Source organism: Salvelinus fontinalis, chromosome 11 (assembly GCF_029448725.1).
Source record: "Salvelinus fontinalis isolate EN_2023a chromosome 11, ASM2944872v1, whole genome shotgun sequence".
Classification (NCBI taxonomy): domain Eukaryota; kingdom Metazoa; phylum Chordata; class Actinopteri; order Salmoniformes; family Salmonidae; genus Salvelinus; species Salvelinus fontinalis.
In genome coordinates, this window is record NC_074675.1 from 33,623,000 (window position 1) to 33,647,878 (window position 24,879).

At 42.0% G+C, this 24,879-nt stretch overlaps 1 protein-coding gene across 5 annotated transcripts; it reads left to right on the forward strand.

Moving 5' to 3' along the window:
• The first annotated feature begins 1,617 nt into the window (after positions 1-1,617).
• LOC129865601 (CD99 antigen-like protein 2) lies at positions 1,618-22,755 on the forward strand. 5 transcript variants are annotated; one of them, XM_055938503.1, is made up of 12 exons: positions 1,618-1,970; positions 7,972-8,040; positions 8,413-8,454; positions 12,061-12,180; positions 13,321-13,419; positions 14,963-15,043; positions 18,383-18,445; positions 19,293-19,364; positions 19,632-19,676; positions 19,819-19,938; positions 20,067-20,132; positions 22,672-22,747. In XM_055938503.1, exons 1-12 carry the CDS (start codon positions 1,913-1,915, stop codon positions 22,731-22,733), a joined length of 897 nt encoding a protein of 298 aa, XP_055794478.1. In that variant the 5' UTR covers positions 1,618-1,912; the 3' UTR covers positions 22,734-22,747. The 5 variants fall into 5 exon arrangements, with proteins under 5 accessions (XP_055794478.1, XP_055794481.1, XP_055794477.1 ...); XM_055938502.1 differs by having other exon boundaries at positions 1,622-1,970; positions 8,410-8,454; positions 22,672-22,755; XM_055938505.1 differs by lacking the exon at positions 13,321-13,419 and having other exon boundaries at positions 1,622-1,970; positions 8,410-8,454.
• The last annotated feature ends 2,124 nt before the right edge of the window (positions 22,756-24,879 follow it).

A 24,879-nucleotide genomic window follows, 5' to 3' on the forward strand; every position in this document is an offset into this window, starting at 1 on the left:
TAGCAATAAATGCACTATATCACCCACCCTAGTCACACCCCGACCTAACCAAAATAGGGAATAAAAAGGTTCTCTATGGTTAGGGCGTGACAATAACATTACACCCATGAGGCCACTAGGTCATTTTACTGCAGGAAAGTGCTACACTTCTACAGCCTGCAGCAGCTGTAGTCTGTAAAGTAATTAAACTTCTATATCATGCAGCTGCTGTAGTCTGTAGAGTAATTACACTTCTACATCCTGCGGCTGCTGTAGTCCGTAAAGTAATTCAACTTCTACATCCTGCAGCTGCTGTAGTCTGTAGAGTAATTACACTTCTACATCCTGCAGCAGCTGTAGTCTGTAGAGTAAATCAACGTCTACATCATGCAGCAGCTGTAGTCTGTAGAGTAATTCAACTTCTACATCCTGCAACTGCTGTAGTCTGCAGCTGTAAAGTAATTACATGTCTACATCCTGCAGCTGCTGGAGAGTGTAGCTGTAAAGTAATTTAACTTCTACATCATGCAGCAGCTGTAGTCTGTAGAGTAAATCAACTTCTACATCCTGCAACTGCTGTAGTCTGTAGCTGTAAAGTAATTAAACTTCTACATCATGCAGCAGCTGTAGTCTGTAGAGTAAATCAACTTCTACATCATGCAGCAGCTGTAGTCTGTAGAGTGAGTAAACTTCTACATCATGCAGCAGCTGTAGTCTGTAGAGTAAATCAACTTCTACATCATGCAGCAGCTGTAGTCTGTAGAGTGATTAAACTTCTACATCATGCAGCAGCTGTAGTCTGTAGAGTAAATCAACTTCTACATCCGGCAACTGCTGTAGTCTGTAGAGTAATTAAACTTCTACATCATTCAGCAGCTGTAGTCTGTAGAGTAATTAAACTTCTACATCATTCAGCAGCTGTAGTCTGTAGAGTAATTAAACTTCTACATCATTCAGCAGCTGTAGTCTGTAGGGCAATTCAACTTCTACATCATGCAGTGTCTATTACACACCATTTAAAACCAAGCTAGAGGCCATTCCTGAATATGCATTGGCTTTTTTTGCCATTGGAAAGGGACATGGAATTTATATCACCACCAATGTGTCTGCATGCCTGCCTTTCTGTCTGTCTGTCTGCCTGCCTCTGTAATAGCTGGATGCTAACTAAAGTTCAACATCATAAATAATTCTCTATTAGCCAACACAACCTCACTAAAAACCTAGCCTACAGGCCTTTCCAGAATATGAAATATGGAACTATCATAGGCCTTTTTCGACATTGAAATAGGAAATAAGGTACGGGATTTAAATCACCACTGTGTCTGTGTGTCTGTCTGTGTGTCTGTCTGTCTGTCTGCTGTCTGCCTGCATTTGTGTGTGTGTGTGTGCGTCTGTCTGCCTCTGTAATAGCTGTAGGCGAATGAAATTTCAACATCATGCATAGTCTATTACACACCCACTAAAAAACAAGCCTACACGCGATTCCTGAATATGTAATATGGCACAATCACATGCATTTACACCATTGGAATAGAAAATAACGGGATTTAAATCCCCACTGTGTCTGTGTGTCTGTCTGCATCTGTAATAACATAAAGGAACCGCCCTACACCGCCGTTGTAACGTATGATTCCACCACGCTGTAGCTTGTGCTGCTGCGCCAACCTACCACCCCGTCGTTTCTCCACCAGCGCACAGCGCCATATTCGCACTGCAGACTTTTGGTTCAGTTGCAGCAAACTGTTTGCCACTGTCGCACGGGTGCCGCCAAATAAATATTTTTTTTGAGATCAAACTAGCAAAAAACTGTTACATTGTAGCAACCAGACTCACGGATAAAAATATACGTCGATTTATGGTTACAGTGTAAAGCTATTGTATCACTCTCTTCAGAACCAGTGTCGATACAACACCGGACGGACGAATTTCAAACATGGGCACATTTTCGGCATGGTCGATCTTTCTGGTGGTCTCGCTGCTAGCTGTGAAAGGTAAGCGTTTCGCCCAAACCCTCTCTCTCTTCTTTGTTGCGGTTCACGCTATTGCATAGTTCATCAGTTTTTTGTTGCCTCGGTCTGTTGTTTGTAACTAGTGGGCCCTTTATCTTTATTCTAAAGAGAATAACGGTACACGGGCAGCAGCAACTCACCGCTGCATAGTTCATTAGCCTACAATCGAGACAGGGTTATTACATAGTTACGCGTTGCGGTCTAAAATATGTTTTAGCCTAACTACCCAGTCATGCCTGTGTGTAGCCTGCTACGTTAGTCTGGTTTGGACTTAGAGCCATATTGACCAGCCAGTCTGGCTGCGAACTGATGTTCCATATGTTTGATTCTAGAACCAAAATGAATCACGTTCTAAATCACGCTTTTGTCGATGTGAATATTCTAATTAATCAAACAAGAGGAAGCTTTATGTGAAGATGTGGGGTGAAAAAACGTTCCCCGAGATGCTGATTTCGTTGCAGTCTAGTCACATAGCAGTCAGTATGATCAATAGAATTCATGTTATAGGCAAGACAATAAGAACTAATATTCAGGATTGATATAGGTGTTATTCTGGGGTAATATGGATGGATTTTTAAAGGTTAAAATTGTCTTTGTTTATCTCAAACGATGGATGAATTAAATTAAGACATATGCAAACGGACTATTGATGTTGATTGTCTGAAAATAATTGATAGTCCAGTTAACATTTTTTGGTGGATCACTTAGGCAATTAGGATACACTCATAAGACAGCATGGTTTTTGATTGAATGGTTAGATTGTGAGCTAAGGAGCTACGGTCTCGTTCAGTGAGTGGAGTGTCTTTCGTTCTCTCCATCATGGCAGGTGCAGGTTCAGACCTCGAGGGTGCCAGTTTCCTCCCTCCACACAGACGCAGGCACACACACACACACACACACTCACACTGAGCGTGTCATTGTGAGACAATGAGACCTGTCGAGTCCTCAAGTCCTATTCTGTTCTATTCAGATTATTACTGCATTAATGATCTGAATGTTCTATCCCAAATGGTACCCTATGCTATGTAGGGAATAGGGTGCCATTTGGGACAAACACCTGCATGTTTAAAGTAGAGGTCACGATTATGATTTTTCAACGCTGATACCGATTATTGGAGGACCAAAAAAAAGCCGATACCAATTAATCAGCCGATTTTTTAAATGTATTTGTAATAATGACAATTACAACAATACTGAATGAACACTTATTTTAACTTAATATAATACATCAATAAAATCAATTTAGCCTCAAATAAATAATGAAACATGTTCAATTTGGTTTAAATAATGCAAAAACAAAGTGTTGGAGGAGAAAGTAAAAGTGCAATATGTGCTATGTAAGAAAGCTAATGTTTAAGTTCCTTGCTCAGAACATGAGAACATATGAAAGCTGGTGGTTCCTTTTAACATGAGTCTTCAATATTCCCAGGTAAGAAGTTTTAGGTTGCAGTTATTTGTATTTCATATACCTTTGACTATTGGATGTTCTTATAGGCACTTTAGTATTGCCAGTGTAACAGTATAGCTTCCGTCCTTCTCCTCGCTCCTACCTGGGCTCGAACCAGGAACACATCGACAACAGCCACCCTCGAAGCAGCGTTATCCATCGCTCTACAAAAGCCACGGCCCTTGCAGAGCAAGGGGAAGAACTACTCCAAGTCTCAGAGCAAGTGACGTTTGAAACGCTATTAGCGCGCATCCCGCTAACTAGCTAGCCATTTCACATCGGTTACACCAGCCTAATCTCGGGAGTTGATAGGCTTGAAGTCATAAACAAGAGCTGCTGGCAAAGCTGCTGGCAAAACGCATGAAAGTGCTGTTTGAATGAATGCTTACGAGCCTGCTGGTGCCTACCACCGCTCAGCCAGACTGCTCTATCAAATCATAGACTTAATTATAACATAATAACACACAGAAATACGAGCCTTAGGTCATTAATATGGTCGAATCTGGAAACGATCATCTCGAAAACAAAACGTTTATTCTTTCAGTGAAATACGGAACCGTTCCGTATTTTATCTAACGGGTGGCATCCATAAGTCTAAATATTCCTGTGACATTGCACAACCTTCAATGTTATGTCATAATTACGTCAAATTCTGGCAAATTAGTTCGCAACGAGCCAGGCGGCCCAAACTGTTGCATATACCCTGACTCTGCGTGCAATGAGAAGTGACACAATTTCACCTGGTTAATATTGCCTGCTAACCTGGATTTCTTTTAGCTAAATATGCAGGTTTAAAAATATATACTTCTGTGTATTGATTTTAAGAAAGGCATTGATGTTTATGGTTAGGTACAGTCATGCAACGATTGTGCTTTTTTCGCAAATGAGCTTTTGTTAAATCATCCCCCGTTTGGCGAAGTTGGCTGTCTTCGTTAGGAAGAAATAGTCTTCACACAGTTCACAACGAGCCAGGTGGCCCAAACTGCTGCATATACCCTGACTCTGTTGCAAGAGAAGTGACACATTTTCCCTAGTTAAAATAAATTCATGTTAGCAGGCAATGTTAACTAAATATGCAGGTTTAAAAATATATACTTGTGCATTGATTTTAAGAAAAGCATTGATGTTTATGGTTAGGTACACGTTGGAGCAACGACAGTCCTTATTCGCGAATGCGCACCGCATCGATTATATGCAATGCTGGACACGCTAGATAAACTAGTAATATCATCAACCATGTGTAGTTAACTAGTGATTATGATTGATTGATTGTTTTTTATAAGATAAGTTTAATGCTAGCTAGCAACTTACCTTGGTTTCTTACTGCATTCGCGTAACAGGCAGGCTCCTCGTGGAGTGCAATGTAAAGCAGGTGGTTAGAGTGTTGGACTAGTTAACCGTAAGGTTGCAAGATTGAATCCCTGAGCTGACAAGGTAAAAATCTGTCGTTCTGCCCCTGAACAAGGCAGTTGACCCACTGTTCCCCGGTAGGCCGTCATTGAAAATAAAAATGTGTTCTTAACTGACTTGCCTAGTTAAATAAAGGTGTAAAAAAAAAAAAAACGGCCAAACCGATTTCCGATTGTTGTGAAAACTTGAAATCGGCCCTAATTAATCGGCCATTCCGAATAATCGGTCGATCTCTAGTTTAAAGTTCAGTCTGTCAGCTCTGCCACCCTTCACAGATTAGTGCGTATTTAGCTAATTTTAGCTAGAGGGGTTTGGATTGTGGGATGAGGGGATGAAGGAGGGGGTAGAGAGGGAGGAAAGGAGGGGGGGGGCATAACCTTAGCTGCAGTCTTTTCTTCGGGAGAGGGAGATGATGGGTTGTGTGTGAGTGTGTGTGTGACAGAGAGAAAAAGAGAGCTGTCTGGGTTGTGTGTGCGTGTCTGTGGAGGAGGAGAGGGAAGGGTGCGTGCGGTGGGTCTGTGGAGACGGAGAGGGGTGTGTGTGCATGAGAACATACATGCGTGCGTGTCAGCTTTCTTTTTGGGTTGTGTTACACCCTGCCACAGACTTAATGAAGAGTAATAAGATCAACCCCATAGACCGGCAGTGAGACAGAGCCATGTGGTGTTCGTCAATGAACAGAGGAATCGATTATTTATTCACTTTGTTACTCACCAGCTGGGGATCCAAACAGGTCTCTATAGACAACTGTTCGTATTGTGAATTCAGTGTTGACCTGAGAAATTACAGCTAATTAACTGCTATGGTATAGAGATGACTGTTGATGGCTAGGATGTAGAAAGTAACTAGTTGTTATGCACAAGATCCATGTGGGGGGGGGGGGGGTAATTGGCTTCAAATAGCAGCGGAGGTCAAACGATTGCGTTCGCTGGACAAGCCTTCATCGGCGTTTGAAGAACGTCTATACGCATGATCGCGTCGCACGGGTGCGAGGGCGATGGTCAGAAGTCATGTGGTTGTTTTTGAGGTCGTCACCAAGCTCGCATGGAATCCCGGTAAGGATATTTGTCCTGCCCTGCTATAGAGGAGAAAAGCCATTTGAAATTATGTAGATTGTCGTAGGAATTCTGGAACGCAGAATCAATCTACATAATTTCAAATGGCTTTTCTCCTCTATAGCAGAGCAGGACAAATATCCTTACTACCCGGGTGGGAGATAGCCTACATAGCTATAAGTCCTATAAATAATGATAGCGTAGCAATAGTAATAGAGCTATGTTATAGCATACTAATAGCAATAGCCATAGCTAAGAAAATGCAACAATGAAAGTCATATTATCAGTTAGGGCCTCATTAGTAATTGAACCATGGCTGTGTTGCAGAGGTGCATGGTGACCCAGCCTGGCCTGCAGTCACATAGACAGTGGTCTTTTTAGCCTTGAATCTATTTTTAGTGTTACCGTCCAGTGTCACCCACAAGTTGCCTGCCAGATCTCAGAAGGGACAGGGAGAGGGCAGCCGTGTGCGTGTGCATGCATGTGAGTGTGCGTAACTAGGCAAGTGTGGCTCCTCTGTGTTCTTGGTGCTAAGCATCTTTCTAATTTCCGAAGGGGAGGAGAGAGGGTGCGCCTTGCAACGAGAGAGGGTGGAGCACATACAGTATAGACCTCGGACTTAATCGAGCTGCTGACAAATTACACAAGACTTTAGTTCTGGGTTGACCAACATTATTCTTGGTCTAAAGGTCGAGCCTTCAGTACTTGGCTAGTAGGGTTAGCTGAGTCTGTGTTTCTGCTTCCTCTCTCAGACCAGTGTGTGTGTGTGTGTGTGTGTGTGTGTGTGTGTGTGTGTGTGTGTGTGTGTGTGTGTGTGTGTGTGTGTGTGTGTGTGTGTGTGTGTGTGTGTGTGTGTGTGTGTGTGTGTGTGTGTGTGTGTGTGTGTGTGTTTGTGTGCGTGTGCGTGTGTGTGTGTGCTAGGATAGTTCCCTTCTCAGACCAGTGTAGAATGCTGCTCTCTGACCCTTACAGATATTATTAGAAATAGGATGCTAACCTTACGCTAACATGTCTCCTAATGAATTTCACTAATAAACACACAGGAACTGCAGCAGTTTCATAACGATCATTGCGTAAATTGCACTGTAAGTGTTTAGAAGGGTAGGGTGCCTGTAGACACAGATCTAGGATCATCTTGTTATTCCCTGAAGCCTAACCCAGCACCATTAGGGTGCACAATTATGAACAGACCTTAGATCAGTAGAGGGACAGCTTCATCCTACTTCCACTTAGCCCTGCTAGAGATAACCTTTGACCCGTCTGATGATAATGAGACACACAGATTGTATCTGCCCTGATTGAAAACGTCCCAATTTATTTTGTTGGAGGGCCTTTTGAAAACCGCTTATGGGCCTTTTGAGATCTTTCATCGGTCACTCATTGTCGCAAGAAAAACTTGAAAAAGACGTGTGTGTGTGTGTCACCACATGGACACAAAAGCTATTCTGTCCCATGTGCAGGAGGAATGCATTGGAGTCTGTCATGGGTTGTGTCGCAAATGACACCCTATTACCTTTAACATGTACTACTTTTGACCAGAGCCAGTCACCTCAGTTGATATCTAGATCTGACAGAACGCAAGGCATTCTTCACTACACTGCAAAGAAAGATGGGTCGGCTGCAGACCTGGGTTCAAATGCTATTTGATATCATTTCAAGTACTTTATCTGAACTATTGAACGTACCTGTTAAAACCCTGCCTCGTCTGGCACTCCAGGCAGGCTAGTGCAAACGCTCAATGTAGTTGAGAGATTTCAAATAGTATTTGAACCCATGTATGGTTGGTAGTGTCGTTGGACTCAGAACTAATGTGTTGTGCACATGTTATATACTACCGCACCATTATTATGGCTGTAGTTTGGAACGATTGGAACGCATTGTTGTAGATATAGTAGCGGAATCACTGATGTGGGACTTGGGGTTTGTTGGGGATTGGGGATTGGGGATTGTTTAATGGTCACATGTACAGGGAGGGTGACTAGAGCAAAGTTCCTGTCCTTTTCGCTGCAATGGATTGTGTAAAAATCCTCACTCTTCTCCCTCCCTTCCTTCCACCCTTCCTGTATTGCAGTCCTGTCCCAGGATTTTGGTGACTTAGACCTGTCTGATGCCTTGGATGACGGCGATGTCACTAAAGCACGTGAGTACAGAAAGACAATATGACGGTAAAATATACAGTATTCAAATGCTTTAGACTTGCTGCTGTCTATTTCTGGCAAAACCTGGATTCATGCTTTAGGTCTATGGAATCATACATTTATTACGACGAAGTCATGGACAATGCATTCAGCTGACAATGTTTATCTAACAGGGTTTGGGTCCATTCCATTTCAATTCAGCCAATTCAGGAAGTAAACTGACATTCCAATTGTTTCTCATACAGACGCATTGAGGATAACTGCATTTGAAATGTCAGTTTACTTCCTGAATTGACTGAATTCTAACCCTGATTTCCAGTATTTGAGGACGAAGCTATACATTCTGTGTAACATTGTTCTCTTCTCCTCAGCAGCAGCAGCCACACCGAAACCCAAACCGGTTCCATCGGGAGCAGGTAAACGATCCCAGATTCACTGATTCATCTAGATATGGACTTTCTCTGTTATTGATTATATCTGCCTGTACCGTAGACACTGGGCTTACATGAGTAAACACAATGCTCCTAATTTATTACCATTTATTAAATTGGTAGGCGTTAAAGCTGGTATTGACCACTTGAAAGACTACTAATAAAGATGTAGTGTATTTTCTGCTAATGATTATATAAGGTTCTAATATTAGAATAAGCAGCATCTACTTCCAATTCTCCCTATATCAGCCTAATGCAGATAAAGTGTGTGACAAGCTGGCTGATACCGTGTCATCTAAAAGGCATAAAAGAGGAACTGAGAAATAGTCTTAAAAGTACTTCTTAAAAACGGCTGATTTCGCGTTGCTTTGCCCTCAGCGCCGCGTCAATGTGACGCTCCACCTGCTACACAGAGCGTTTTTTTCCCCCTCATTATTTCAATTCACAATATAGAATGAACACATCGAGAATTGAACCTCGGCCATTCCTGAGCTTGGACGCTGCCATCGCACGTGACGCAACGTGAGCGCAACACGGGCAGCACAGCAGCTTTCGTTGAGTTCAAAGGAAGAATTCCCTTGATGGCTGATGGCAATGGCGGACGCCCGGTGGCTGTAGTGTCGCTGGGTCGTTACAAAGTAAACGCACATGACTGCTGGCTAAAACAAATGGCTCTCTCACGGTCAGGAAAAAACCTTTTCAAGAAAACACAAGCCCTGGTTACACATTGGAGGCACCTGTGCCAATGAGCAGTGCAATACAACAGAAAATGTTGGCAGTGACAGAAAGCGCCGGTTATGGCTTAAACGAATGCATTTAAACAGAGCATAAATAACATTGCATGATGTCAATAAATACTTTGAATCCATATGTTTAAAAAGAGTAATTTAGTACTTAGTGAACGGGTCTCCCTCACATTTCTTCCTTGTCCAGTTTCACAAAGCTTGAATCGGTGAGACAGGCAGAGAAACAGCCACCAGTGTAGTTGCCATTGAGTTCACTTTAATTGAATTACCTTCCAACCTTCACCTTGCTATTGTGCATACTGAATGAATGGAATACACCTGAACCGGTGCTCTCCTATACCACGCTCCGCTGCTCTCCTCAGGGCTGAGCAACCGTCTACTCCCGCCCATCCTGGACTCTCCTCCAACGGAACACTTGCACCACTGTGGTTAGTTGACCTCCTCTGCTGCTGGTCTGCATCCTCAGGACTGTATCTGCTCGAGGCCACTATCACCGGCTGTTAATTCAGTCCATCCTGGAACCTCAGTCTTCTAAAAAAAAAACTTTTAAAACCATAGGTCACCCCAAAGGATTGGGGCTAATCCCAATTCTGACAGCAAATGTGACAAGCTGGCCAATACCTTCTCATCTAAAAGGCATTAAAAGAGGAACTGAGAAATAAATAGCTATAAAATGACTTTGTTTATTTTAAAAAGTGCAGACTTGCAAAGTCAACGTCTTCTTCTATGAGGTTTTACGGAGGTTGGCATGCAATATATGTTGCATTACCGCCACCAACTGGACTCGGGTAAACACATTATAATTTGCGGCACCAAATAAAATAAAGACATTTAAAGAAGGCGAAAGGGAAAATGGGGGAAAAAATAAACAAATCTCGTACCATCCCTGCAGTACAGTTGATAACCGTTGCTATGAATGCTAAGAAGCCAATCTTACTGAAGCATATATCACTTGTTGGCCTATCCCTCTTTGCTGGCACAGATCCACTTACTTACACGGATCCTCTCAGGATCTTTCCCCCTTGACCCCTCTTCCTCTACTTTCTTCACCGTCTCAGCATACGACACCCCCTGGACTACTCCCTTGCACTGGCACTTCTGATCCCCAGCACCTTGGCCACCTTTACAATTAACACATACCGCTTCTTAGTAATCACAATAATCTATGGTTTAAACATGCCAAAAAGTACTTTGAATCCATATATTTAAAAATACTTTTACCCTCTACTGTAGCTACGGTGCCTACCCCTTGACTTATTCCACATTTTGTTGTGTTACAGCCTGAATTCAAAATGGATTAAATATATATTTTTCTCACCCATCTACACACAATACCGCATAATGACAAAGTGAAAACATGTTTTTAGAAATATTAGCACATTTATTGAAAATGAAATACAGAAATATATAATTTACTTAAGTATTCACAACCTTGAGTCAATACATGTTAGAATCACCTTTAGCAGCGATTACAGCTGTGAGTCTTTCTGGGTAAGTCTCTTAAGAGCTTTGCACACCTGGATTGTACAGCATTTGTACATTTTTATTTAAAAAAATCTTCAAGCTCAGTCAAGTTAGTTATTGATCATTGCTAGACAGCCATTTTCAAGTCTTGCCAAAGATTTTCAAGTCGATTTAGGTCCAAACTTGAACTAGGCCACTCAGGAACATTAAATGTCGTCTTGGTAAGCAACTCCAGTGTAGATTTGACCTTGTGTTTTAGGTTATTCTCCTGCTGAAAAGTACATTTGTCTCCCAGCGTATTCGGGACATAAAGTTAATTTCTTTGACACATTTTTTGCAATTTTACTTTAATGTCTTATTGCAAACAGGATGCACATTTTTGTATATTTTTATTCTGTACACGCTTCATTCTTTTCACTCTGTCCTTTAGGTTAGTATTGTGGAGTAACTACAATGCTGTTGATCCATCCTATCACAGCCTTTAAACTCTGTAACTGTTTTAATGTCACTATTGTCCTCATGGTGAAATCCCTGAGTGGTTTCCTTGCTCTCCGGCAACTGAGTTAGGAAGCACGCCTGTATTTGTGTAGTGACTGGATGTATTGCTTTACCATCCAAAGTGTAATTAATAACTTCACCATGCTTTTAATGATTTTTTTTTACCTATCTACCAATAGGTGCCCTTTGCGAGGCATTGGAAAACCTCCCTGGCCTTTGTGATTGAATCTGTGTTTTACATTCACAGATAATTGTTTGTGTGGGGTACTGAGATGAGGCAGTCATTCAAAAATCATTTTAAACACTATTATTGCACACAGAGACTTTTACTCAAGACTTTTACTCTTGAACGTATTTAGGCTTGCCATAACAATGTCTAAAAACATCATTCCATTTTGACATTATGGGGTATTGTCTGTGGGCCTGTCAGTGACAAAAAAAAAACCTAAATTTAATCAATTTTATAACGCAACAAAATGTGAAAAAAGTTAAGGGGTGTGAATACGTACTTTTTCTTATTTTTTCTCTCCCAGTACTAATCAGGCCCGACCCTGAACACACATGTACACCTGGTATGGCCACAAGCGCATTTTGTTTATCCCGTTTTATCCCTGAATTTGGTCCCTTGGCTCATCTCTGTGTGAATACTTTCTGAAGGCACCGTATGTACTAAAGGGCTACTTACCACATGCATGAAAATAATTCCTAGTGCAAATTTAGACAAATGACAAAGACCTATAGGTGTACGGGCACATAGCAGGTAAATAATCTCTTAAGCAGGTAGGCAATAATAATTCATATACAGGCTTTGTCTTGACGTGTATCCAATCTAGCCATGGTTTGACGGTACTGACTACGGTCATTTTGATGTTGTGTTCTTCAGACCTGGACCTGTCAGACTTCTTTGGAGAGGGGGACAAGATTACCACCACCAAAGCTCCTTCTAAGGTTCCTCCTAAAGTCCCAGCAACCAAGGCCCCGCTCAAACCCAAACCCAAACCAGGTGAGACATGAGGGAAGAAACCACCATAAAATACAGGCTTTCTAATCAGACCCTTTACACTTAGCACGTGAATGGAGAAATCCCTGCAACGGCCTGCTTACTAAACCCGCATGCATTAAGTCTCTCGTTTAGGAGAGGCTTTTACCCTAAGTGACTCACACGTAGGCTATGTAGAAGACAGGTGGTGTACTTAGCAAATGCAATGGCCGCAGTCGAGTCGCGTAGTGTAGAGTCAGCCAATACCGCTTGTCAATAGAAATTGATTATAAGCAAAATACAGTCTCGGGTTTGAGTCAGCTGGAACAGTTGATGGGTAAACTATTGACAACAACGTCTAGACAATGCTTAAGATGGATCACTACACACAAACCGTTTTGAGAACCACTGCTATAAGATAGCACGGTACCATCAACACATGTATGTCTGTATCTCTCTTGTGAAAAAGGCTGTCCCTTATTTGTTAGTCATAGTCTTGGCCTTGCACCTCGTGTTTATGTTGTGCAGAAGAGGCTGGTGGGATGAGCTATCGGAGGACGGGCTCGATGTAATGGCTGGAATATAATAGATGGAACAGAGTCAGATACGTTGTTTTTGTGTGTTTGATGTTTGGTACCATTCCATTGATTCCATTCCAGCCATTACAATGAGCCCATCCTCCTATAGCTCCTCCCACCAGCCTCCTCTGATGTTGTGGTATTAACGTGTATGTACATTTGCAGTCACCATACTATTCTCAGATCATCTCTAGCTAAATCCGCTACAACTCACAAGCATCTCTACTATAGTACTGTATGGGATTCCATTAACCCTACTAGCTATCCCTAGAGTGATCACAACACTAACAGATCTGTACAGAACTTGTCCTAACACCACTTAAACGAAGGGCTAGATTCAATCCAGAGCGTGGAAGAGCCACGTTATCGTGTGATTTACATTTAAAGGGGATTTCCGATTGAGCCGGCATATGCAGCGTTTACTTTGAATGCAGTCCCTATGAACGCAGAAACATTGCCTTTAAATTCCAATCACGCTATAGCCAAATCTTCCACGCTCTGGATTGAATCTGGTCCTAAGCCTTGTTAAACCAGACTGAATGCTAACTAGGCTATACTAATTCCTGAGCACTCACTACACTAACAGATGACACCCAGGCTGATTTTGACTTTGGGCCCGGCCTCCGCCCGGGCCTGCTCCCACGCGCCACCAAGGGCCCCCGTAACCCACCTAGGCCCCAGCCCGGTTGGTACCGCTACCACTTAACGAACAGACGTGGGTTCAAATACTATTTGAAACGCTTCAAAACGTAAATACTTTGAGCCTGCCTAAGTGCCAGATGGGCGGGAGCTTGCAGTCTTCTGACTATTCTATTGGTCCATTAAGCTAGGCGAGCTCAAAACAAGCACCGATAAAGTATTTCAAACGATTTTGAATAGCGTTTGAACCCAGGTCTTAGAACCACCATCCCACCCTCCCGTCCGTTTTCACATCTTGCTTGTGTGTACCAAATGGCACCCTGTTCCCTATATAGCGCACTACTTTTGACCAGGCCCAGATGTGGGGAACAGGGTGCCATTTCAGATGTATCAGCGTCAATATACGTGTGTATTCCCGTTGTCGCACATCATCATCCCATCTGCACGGTTGGTTCGAAAGACCAGCGCTGCTTGTGGGTGACGTAGGCCTCTTGTCAGACTATGTCCCATCAGTCTGAAACAGAGGTGTAGATATACAGAGTTTGGCAAACTCCGTTTTAGATTTTAGAATTTGTATAGGCACCGTTTTGACACCATTCTCATTAGAATGCATATTAGAACGTTAATGGCATGGAATGTTTGGATCCAACATGGAGGCTAGTTTGCCAAAATCTCTATACAATATCAATGGCTCTGGTCTAAACTAGCTTCCTTGTTCCCGGTTTCTGCTTTGCCTCATGAACACTGGTCTGATTGGACCGGACAGATGACAACTCCTAATGGTTATAATGGGGGAGAGGAGATGAGGAAAGGAAGCGAGTGGAGATTATTGGAACACACTCCATGTCTATATTCACACACGTTATAGTGGTATCTTGTCTGCATCAGTTACATCTTGTTCTCCTATAGCACACCATTGTAGACACACTATAGACACACACGCCATGTTGTTTTCATGTTGTTGTTGTTTGTCATCTGTTGTCACACATGTTGTTGTGTGTGTAAATATTGTGTTTTGAGTCAGTATCTTCTTTCACTGTTGGGCTTTTGAGCCATAGAACTCTGTCACATTCTGGAATGCAACCAAGTGACCAAACAACAATTTGACCTTTGAATGACCTTTGGACCTATTTAGTATGTATTCAATCCCAAAATGTCTCGTTGTCCTTATTTGTGGTCATTGTAAGTTTGTCTATTTGTTGTATACAACAGCTTGTTGTATATTGCTCTATTTCTGGAATGCTTGGTATATTGTGACATAATTGTAGCCTAAGTGCATGTTTGGCTTGACAATGACAGCAATGGAATTGGCAAGAGCACAAACAGATCTTGGACCAGGCTAACAGAAGTCACTACTGCAGTGGTTTCCTCTCGGGTGAGGTGTGCTAGATGCCCTAACGCATCGTAGCAGTGGTTTGTTCAGGCTCACCTTTGTGACAAATTTTCTCCACATTTCCTGGTTTTCCAGAAATCCCGGTTGGAAGATTCCCAGAATAAGGAGAGAATAAGCACGAAAACTTGGGTATTTACTGTAATTTTGCAACTCTACCTTTGACTTTTGACTCCTGACCTGTGACCTTTCCCTGCAGCAGGTGATGAGTTTGACCTGAGTGATGCTCTGGACCCCAAAAACGACATTGGAGGGAAGGACAAGAACAAGGGACAAGCAGGTTACCTATTATTTTATTATTTGTCTATTTAAGTGTTTTGTATTTTTTTGTTAATTTATTTGTATTTGACATACTTATAGTGGGGGTTTGCAATAGGTATGGTACAGGGCACCAGAACGAATCAGTTGGACGGGCATTTGATTTCCAGAGGGGGCGCGCTTTTTCACAGGACCTCCTATGTGTGAACGAGCTTGGCACGAACACATCCAGTCATGATGCCTTCATCTGATTGTCAAACAAATCACGTAAAAAAGTAGGTTATTTTCGCACATTCTTCCGAAATAAGTCATGCATCCGAACAGCGCATTCGCCAACTTTCCTTCAATTCGCAAGTGGCTGAAACTATCTCACCGGAGAAAGCATTCGATCGAGCGAAACAGCGCCCCTCTGTCTTACTATATGTTAATCAAATCAAATGTGGTCACATACAAGTGTTTAGCAGATGTTATTGCGGGTGTAGCGAAAAGCCCATGTATCTGATGCTGACTGACCTGTCATACTCTTTCTGGCCAGACAGCATCAGATACATGGGCTACATATAGTAACTAATCAAAAGAGAACCATCGCGTTCTCCCAGAAGCTTGGCTGGTGCGTAAACCCGCGAATACAGACAAACAGGTGTAATGGGTTCGCGCTCAAATTTTTATTTATTAATATATATATATATTTACTGCATCAGGGATAGCGTACACAGATGTTTCGGCTTTAACAGCCTTCAGTGTGTAGGTACACATTTCTTTCATTCAAAACAGCATTTGCAAAGATCAACAGCTGTGCAGCAGGTGCTTCTAATCAGAGGTTGCATTCATCTGCCAATCAGGGATATCGCATTTCTGGTCTACCTGTATACAAATGAGTCACAAAGAGATACAGAATTATAGGATATGGGAGCGGGCACGGGCAACTCACAAATCAATCGCCCTCAGGTGTCCACTCACCTAAATACATCACATCAATTCATCAGATAGCCTACCACAAAAGCCTACCACAAAGGACATCAGGCAAAGGCGTTCATCAATATGTCGGGACAACTCATAAACGATATGCAAAATATGATATGGACAGTTCTTGTATAACAGTCTAAATGTGGCATATAGGAAGGAGGTGAAATCGAATTCTTCGTTTAAACCGCGCGGAGAGACAGAATTGAATGTATACATCCACATGGCTTCTTTTTGGAGTAGTTTGTTGTCATAGTCACCTCCTCTACGTGGTGGATTAACTGTTTCGATCCCGACGCAACGCAATTCATAAAAAAAAAAAAAGTTTTGTTTTATAAAGTGTTTCTCAACTGGCGAGGTGATATCTTGACGTCTAATAGTGGATTTATGTTCTCCAAGACGTAATTTCAAGGCACGGGATGTTTTTCCAATATAATTATAATCAAGAACACTGTAACATATACGCAACTCCTTTAGTCGTGCAAGTTATACGTTACTTTCATAGGTCCTAGAAGTCTGAGGGCATACAAAGTTGGAACATTTCCTGATGTTGCTACAAGAGGTACATGGGAAGATCTACAGGGGGAAGCATCCTTTTACGAATGCCTCTGACCACATCTGATTTAACCAATACGTTTGATAGATTTCTTGATCGTTTACAGGTGAATAAAGGTAGATTCTAAAAAGCAGAATTTAAGGAGGAGTCTGATGATAATGTACCAGTGTTAAAGACTCGATGCCATTACGGCTATTATTGAAAGTAAGTATATAGTTTACAGGAAACAGTTTCTTTTTTTTGTGGGGATTTATTAAGTAACTGGCTTCTGTTAAAGCTTTGAACTTGTTTTTCGAGCTTTATCAAGCCAGGAATCGGGTATCCTCTCAAGCAGAAACGCTCAAGAAGAGAATTTGATTGTCTTATCATATTATTCATTTGTGTCACAGATGCGACGCAGTCTATGAAGTTGGCTTACTGGTAAACCTCTTTTTAGGGGGAGAGGGTGATAACTATCAACTGTCAATATAGTATTTTCTGTAAACTGTAGTACTTAGAGATTGTCCCTTCTTTGTATCAAGTACATCTAAGAAATGTATAGATTTAATGTTATTTTCCATAGCGAATGAAATTGATTGTACTTCAGAGTTAATGTAGTTAAGACATTTAATTTAATTTCGTAACCCGACCAGATCATAAAGCAATCGTCTACATAGCTGGTCCAATATTTAACATGATCTTTGTAAGGATTGTTTTCAAAAATAAAATCCAATTACAATTTCCCCATAAAGGGATTTGTATTTTTTTTTTTTTTACTGCATCAAGGGATAGCGTACACGGATGTTTCGGGCTTTAAAGCCTTCAGCGTGTGGGTCCAATTATCTTTAATTCAAAACAGAATTTGTTCTAATGAAACTACAAAGTAGACCAGTTATTATTGATCGAGACTGGTTAGTCACTCTTAATGGCTCATTGCTATATAATATATATATATCAATATTCCAAACGATGGCGGTTTGGACGCCCTCAAATTCTTCCTCTCCAACCGCTTAAGCGAGGTGCCTACAAATTATATCATTGAGTTTACACAACGAGTGCTTACTAAAAAAACATTATTTGATAAATATTATTATCTACAGACTTTTGGAACAGCAATGGGAACTTAGCTCCATTGACTATAATAATAATATTGAAGTAAGCTTTATGCGACATATTTTTGAGTGCGAACCCATTACACTTCTTTGTTTGTCTACATATAGTAAGACAGAGGGGCGCTGTTTCAGACACTTGCAAATTGAAGAAAAGTGCACTGTTCGGACGCTAGAATTATTTTGGACGCACGTCATCTTTCTGTTGGCGCATGTCTCGGTCAAATAAATTATCAATACTCTATATTTCATTTGGACGGCAAGGAGGTACGGTAAGGCCGGCCAGGTACCCTAAGATCCGCCCATAACGCCGTCCCTGTTCAAATCCAAGTTTATTGTTCGCGTACGCAGATTTGCAGATGTTATCGCAGGTGCAGCGAAGTAGTATGGTATTTACTAAGCCTAGATTCAATCCGGACCTCGGGAAGATCCGCGTTATAGTGCAATTGACATTTGCAGGTAATTTCCGATTTGAGCAGCGTTTACCACGAGTGAGTTCTCTGTGAAGAGAAAATATTGCCTTTAATGTTGTAGTCTAGTAGCAAGTAGTATAGCTGGACAATCGCAGTAATGTTCTAGACACCAGAAATAGTAGTATTAGTGGTAGTATTAGTTTAGTACCAGGGGGTTGATGGTGTGTAGGCTATAGTACTGTAACGTAGTAATAGTACAGTACAGTAGCAATATAGTAGAGCCGTAGTATTATTATAGTATTAGTATACAGAAGGTTGATGTGGTGTCATGTGCTCGTCAGATAAAGGTATCGGAGGCGGGGGCAAGGGTGCCGGAGCTTCCAACAACAGAGGGGGGAATGGGGGTAAGAACCCTGCCTGACCTACCCTATACCGTGCCTACCCTAACCAACATGGTCTACCTGACCAAACTAAACTTTACTGTGCCTGTCCTGCCTCTGTCTACTGGGCTGGGTACTAGCTTTTTTGGATAAACCTTCTTGAATAATACCGAGTTCAATTTAACCTCATTCCTCTCTTTAATAATATATCTGTCCTGTCTTTATGTCACATCTCTCTATCTTTTATGCCTGTCTCTCTCTCTCTTTATTTCTCCCTGTCTCTCTGTCTCTCACTTTCTGCCTCTCCATCTCCATTTATCCATCTCTCTATCCCCCCAATCTCTCTCTCTCTCTCTCACACCATTAACAAGGCCTACTGGGGAGTTATCGACTGGGCACACACTGAGCGTGTGTACTGCGTTTGGATGGGTACTCTGTTTGGATGTGTTTAACACGTACTCTACTAAAAGCTTCCTCTTGGCATGTTTGTACTGTGGGTGTACTGCGCACAAAGCAGGACTGATGGTCTATATCCAAAACCCACATCCTCAAAAAGGCACCACTTCCACTTTCCTGCCAATGTGGTCATAATATCTGGCAACTTGCATGGGGATGGTAGCTGTAGTTTCACTCCGGCTGGGTCTTGTCAAAGGCTAATCTTCTCTTTTTTCCTCCCCGGGTGAAATCTGGCAACCAGCACTTATCCTCTACATACTGTGGTTGACCCCACGTCTGCTGAACTTTGTCCTCTCTCTGGTGACCTTCCCTTGGATACATTGGCGTTGTTTGTATGGGGACCGTCCCTGGCTTGGAGCCTGGTGTGTCAGGTTAGGGTTGCCAGTTAATGTAATCCTATATCCCACATTTTTAGGTGGATCCTTCTCGGACGATGATCTGCTTGACGTTGGAAAAGACAACACCTATAAACCCGACAAAGGGAAAGGTGATGATCTCAGATTTGGGAAATTATGAGTTTAAGGAGCTTAAGGACAGACTTCTGTGTTCCGACCTTTGCTTGTATTTCTTATGATGAATTATTGAAGATACTCTTGTTTTAATATGACAAATAAATATATTTACATCTGGGTTGTTAAAGATTCTCTTGTCAGGACACAAGATGTAAATACTGTATATTTACGCACATGAATGCGCGTTAATAAATAACGTGATAGACTACCTCGCAGTACATCTTTCAAATGTGTCCATATAGGTGGACGTAATGGTGGCCCATCCACTGCTGATGACAACAACTATGGTATGATGACAACAACAACAATATTGGTTGACAGCAACATTATTTCTATGAGAAAAAAAAGATTTACATGGCCATGGTCTGTGTCTAATATTGATGGTTGATTGTGAATTATACCTCTCTCTGTGTTCTCCCTTCGTTCCAGACACCATGGCGGAGACCGGAACCATCGCAGGGATCGTCAGTGCCGTTGGCGTGGCGCTGGTTGGCGCGGTTACGAGCTACATCTCCTACCAGAAGAAGAAGTTCTGCTTCAGCATACAACGTAAGTGACCAGCTGGGAAAATTGTCATCTATAATCTAGAGATAATAATACTTTCATATTTAATCATGAATTAGTTATAATAATCTAGATGTGAGATGATCTCAGACTGTTGTCTCCTCCCATCACAGAGAGCCTGAATGCAGAACTGGTGAAGACTGATAACCCGGACGCTGTGGTGGCCACAGAACCACAAGGTAACCACCCATAGAGAGCTAGAGCTCTATTCAATCAGATCCGCTTTAGCCCACATTTGCATAGCGGTTGTTTTTGCGGGGTCAGAGGTGGAACTGCGTTAGAGCTGACAAATCCACAAGCGGCTCTTCTGGCATTATACCTAAAGCGGACATTGCCATTGGCTGCACGGAGTGGCGTTACGAGAAATCCCATACATCCTTGTTTACAAGTTTGAACTCTGGAATGTGAGATGTAATCGACACCTTGATTAGGCTGATGGAAATCCTCATTATTTTGTGGAATGATTTTCAATTTGAGCGCCATTATTTCTACATACCACTTTCTCGTTCTTAACTTCTAACGCAAAGTGGGACGGGCAGTGCTTCATTTGTAAATCGGGAGGTGCCGGGAAACAAAAAGTGAGCGAGAGAGAGAGGGGGGTGACCTGGGGAGCTCTGAGGTACCGGAACGCATGAGAGAAACCTTTATAATAAATAATTTCATGCATATCATCACATTTGCGTAGTGACACAAAGCAGTAGAGTAGAGGTACTTACAGAAGTTGCACACATGGGGAACATTGTAGTAGCCTCGGGTCCGGGAAAAATGTGGCCTTTTATAAACGTATTTCATGCAGTTCAAAATAATTTTACATGACTGGAGACTTGGGCAGAATGCTTTTTTAATAACGCACAAATGATCGAAATGACAGGCTACTTTGACGCTGACAAACTGAGAATCTGAGCTCAATTAAAACGACCTTAAATCCATCAACAGCTTAGGCCTACGTGTGTGGAGACACATATTGTAGGTTACAATATGAGGATGAAATTATAGTCCTAAAAATGCTATCCGGTTTCACTGACTCACCCAATGACGCGTTGCTCCCTCGCCGGTGAGTATGGATAGTTTTGCGGTGTTGTTGGTTGACACAAGAGTGAAATACGAAACTGTATTCTCTCCAGTTAAAAGGGTCTGCCAGGGAGATGGGGAGGGAGGAAGTGGGAGGGAGATGGAGGGGGAGGAACTCGTGTTTTGTTTGGCAACTCAATACTCTGGGATGTCTCCAATCTGGTGAGAAAAGGAGACAAAAGAAAAGTGAGAGAAAGGTTTTCCTTACCCCGGAACTTATACCATATATGACAAACACCTTTCTTATAATGGAATACATGAGAAGAAGTGATCTTTGTGTTTGGACAATATGCAGCCTATTTGACTTCACTTCAAATGAAGTAGATTAGAGTAGATAAAATGACCGCCAATTGAAAATGGTCATAGGGCTGGTTCTGGTTGTAAAAGTTTATGAAGGCATTATTAAGCTTTAGAGGTTTCAGTTTGTGGGCCCTACCGTTTGGCGCAGCGGTCTAAGTCACTGCATCACAGTGTTGCGGCATCACTACAGCCTGGGGTACGATCCCTGTGACTGGGAGTCTCATAGGGCGATGTCCGGGATAGGTGAGGGTTTGGCCGGGGGGGCTTTACTTGGCTCATCGCACTCTAGCCACTCCTTGTGGCGGGCCGGGCGCCTGCAAGTTCAACAGTATTTCCTCTGACACTTTGGTGCTTCTGGGTTAAGCGAGCGGTTGTCAACAGTGAAGAGGCGACTCCGGGATGCTGGCCTTCTAGGCAGAGTTGCAAAGAAAAAGCCATATCTCAGACTGGCCAATAAAAAGAAAAGATTAAGATGGGCAAAAGAACACTGACACTGAACAGAGGAGCTCTGCCTGGAAGGCCAGCATCCCGGAGTCGCCTCTTCACTGCTGACGTTGAGACTGGTGTTTTGCGGGTACTATTTAATGAAGCTGCCAGTTGAGGACTTGTGAGGCGTCTGTTTCTCAATCTAGACACTCTAATGTACTTGTCCTCTTGCACAGTTGTGCACCGGGGCCTCCCACTCCTCTTTCTATTCTGGTTAGAGCCAGTTTACGCTGTTCTGTGAAGGGAGTAGTACACAGCGTTGTACGAGATCTTCAGTTTCTTGGCATTTTCTCGCATGGAATAGCCTTCATTTCTCAGAACAAGAATAGATGGACGAGTTTCAGAAGAAAGTTCTTTGTTTCTGGCCATTTTGAGCCTGTAATCAAACCCACAAATGCTGATGCTCCAGATACTCAACTAGTCTAAAGAAGGCCAGTGTTATTGCTTCTTTAATCAGGACAACAGTTTTCAGCTGTGCTAACATAATTGCAAAAGGGTTTTCTAATGATTAATTAGCCTTTTAAAATGAAATACTTGGATTAGCTAACACAACATGCCATTGGAACACAGGAGTGTTGGTTGCTGATAATGGGCCTCTGTACGCCTATGTAGATATTCCATATAAAATCTGCCGTTTACAGCTACAATAGTTATTTACGACATTAACAATGTCTACACTGTATTTCTGATCAATTTGATGTTATTTTAGTGGACAAAAAAATGTGCTTTTCTTTCATAAACAAGTGCATTTCTAAGTGACCCCAAACTTTTTAACGGTAGTTTATATATAAAAAAAAGAAGTTGCAGTTTGTGATCAGGTTTATAACCATCAGTTTCATCTCTCCTCTCTTTCACCAACAGTTCAACAGACTCTTCTGGAACCCCCCAATGCTGAGCCCCCTAGTGAGGAGAACGCTGTCTAACACCCCCCCCCCCCCCCCCCCCTGTTCTGCCTCGTCCCCCAACCTACACACACGCACAAACAAAGAGGGCATGACAACACACACTTACACGCTCCCACCTTATGAAATATCTCTCTACACCTGACACACACCAACACACACACACCCGTTTTGAATGATAGTCCCACCCCCCCTTATACCTGGCTATACAGAGATCGGCAAACTCTGTTTGTAATGTAGCGTTCCATTGGCGGCCATGTTGACACAGCTAACATGCATGACATTCTAAGGTCAGAATGTCATTGTGACATAACTTGGTGCCAACATGGAGGGTAGTTTGCCGACCTCTGTAGACCTACCCCTGCCAAACGATGTGTAAATATCATTTTAATTTATTTTAACTGTTTTGAATACCACTAATATGTCTGTTTACTATATGATTATGTCGGAGATGTTAACCTGATCCCGGATCAGTTTGAGTTTGATAGTCAGATGACTTGCTAAACTAAAACACATACAGATCTCGGGCCAGGCTTCCATCTTGGTATTTCCTGAAGAGATAGTATAGGACATAGTATAGCCCACATACTTGTCCCGTAACTCTGTTTATTCAATCAAAAAGCGTATCTAATCGACACAAGCCCTATGATTGGTGTGGATTTGTTTGCTTAAGCATATAAAAAAGGAAGTGGTTTGAACTGTTTTAACTGTTGATGCTAGAAATCAAACGTCGATTGATATCCGACCTGCACTTTCTATCTATTGGATTGCCTTCAATATTAGTTGAATTGGTTGAATTCAATTGGTTGTACCGTACGTATATCCCTCGTGTGATTTTGTACCATTTCTACCTTCATTGTATATACTCGTCTTGTCCTACAGACACAAAGCGTTTTTGCAGTGGTTACTTACACAGGTTCATGTCTAAAAGCTGCATTTTTATAGCCTCGATGCCAGTCTTTGTGCTTTTTAGGCACGTCCTTGTCACTCATTGTAATGCTAGCATTTTTATAGTGTTGATTTGAGGATGGGAAAAAAATGAAGCAATTTGAACAACTTATTTGTTACCTACTAACCCCAGAGCTGCTGCTTATTGTCCATCATAAAATGTGCGCTTTTTAATGACACTGAAGAGGAAATAGTCTCTTTTCCAATATCCTTAATAGCATACTACTTAGGGAACGAACCAGTAGGGAATGAACCAGTGTATTGGGTCCTAGCATTCTAAGTAGTATTCCAGTATGGACATCGGAGGGTACACAAAGGCCCTGTTCCAATATCCACACTAGCACACTACTTAAGCTGCGTTTATACTGCCAGTCCAATTCTGATATTTTGCCCAATTATTGACAAAATATCTGATCTGATTAGTCAAAATACCAATTAGTGGCAAAAGATCAGAATTGGGATGCCTGTGTAAATGTAGCCGTAGGGAACGAGCCAGTGTATGAGGTCCTAGCATTCAAAGTGGTATGCTAGTATGGATATTGTAGCGTAGCCTTTAAGTCTACTTGTGTGGAAACGTGTTTGTGATGAAGATACTAATACTACCCTTTGTACGTTGTATATCTATTTTGTCTTATTGAGATAATGCCAGTGCTAGAGAAAGTTAAGTGAATGTGAAATCAAAGCCTAGTTCAACTTTAAAACCTCTTGATATTGAAGTAACATAATGGTCGCGTTCCAGGCCAACTGCATTGTAGACGCTGCAGATATTCCAGGGCATCAACCAATAGTTGCGTGCCACATCATCGACTTGGCGGTCAGGCATCAGGTTGCTATATCATAATGTGGTTAGCTGATGTGTTAAAGTCTTATCCAAGCATTGTGAGATCTGGAAGGCGTCTGCAATGTAGTCAGTCTGTAACGCGCCCAGTGGCTCTATAGAAAATTGAAGGTTTTTTTGTAACAAAGTCATTTATGGCTATGTATAGACTTCTGAAGTCCTTCAGATGTAGCTCTTTGCTATATGAAAGCATAGTTAGTTAGTCTTAGGTTATTTGGGTAGTCTTCATACTAGGTGTTGCTTTGCTGCAGTCAGTTGCTTGTTAGGAGGATTGGGGTCAATTCCATCTCAAACCAGCCAATTCAGGAAGGGATTTCAAATTCCATTTCAAGAATTGAGAAAATGCACAAGAATTTATAAAATCTTTAATTGAAAGACAAT

Coding starts and splice junctions, on each gene's coding strand:
- LOC129865601 (XM_055938502.1), top strand. CDS start 1,913: ATGGGCACATTTTCGGCATGGTCGATCTTTCTGGTGGTCTCGCTGCTA. Junction 1,971..7,971: donor CTCGCTGCTAGCTGTGAAAG/GTAAGCGTTTCG, acceptor CCTGTATTGCAG/TCCTGTCCCAGGATTTTGGT. Junction 13,420..14,962: donor CCCACCTAGGCCCCAGCCCG/GTTGGTACCGCT, acceptor CTTTCCCTGCAG/CAGGTGATGAGTTTGACCTG.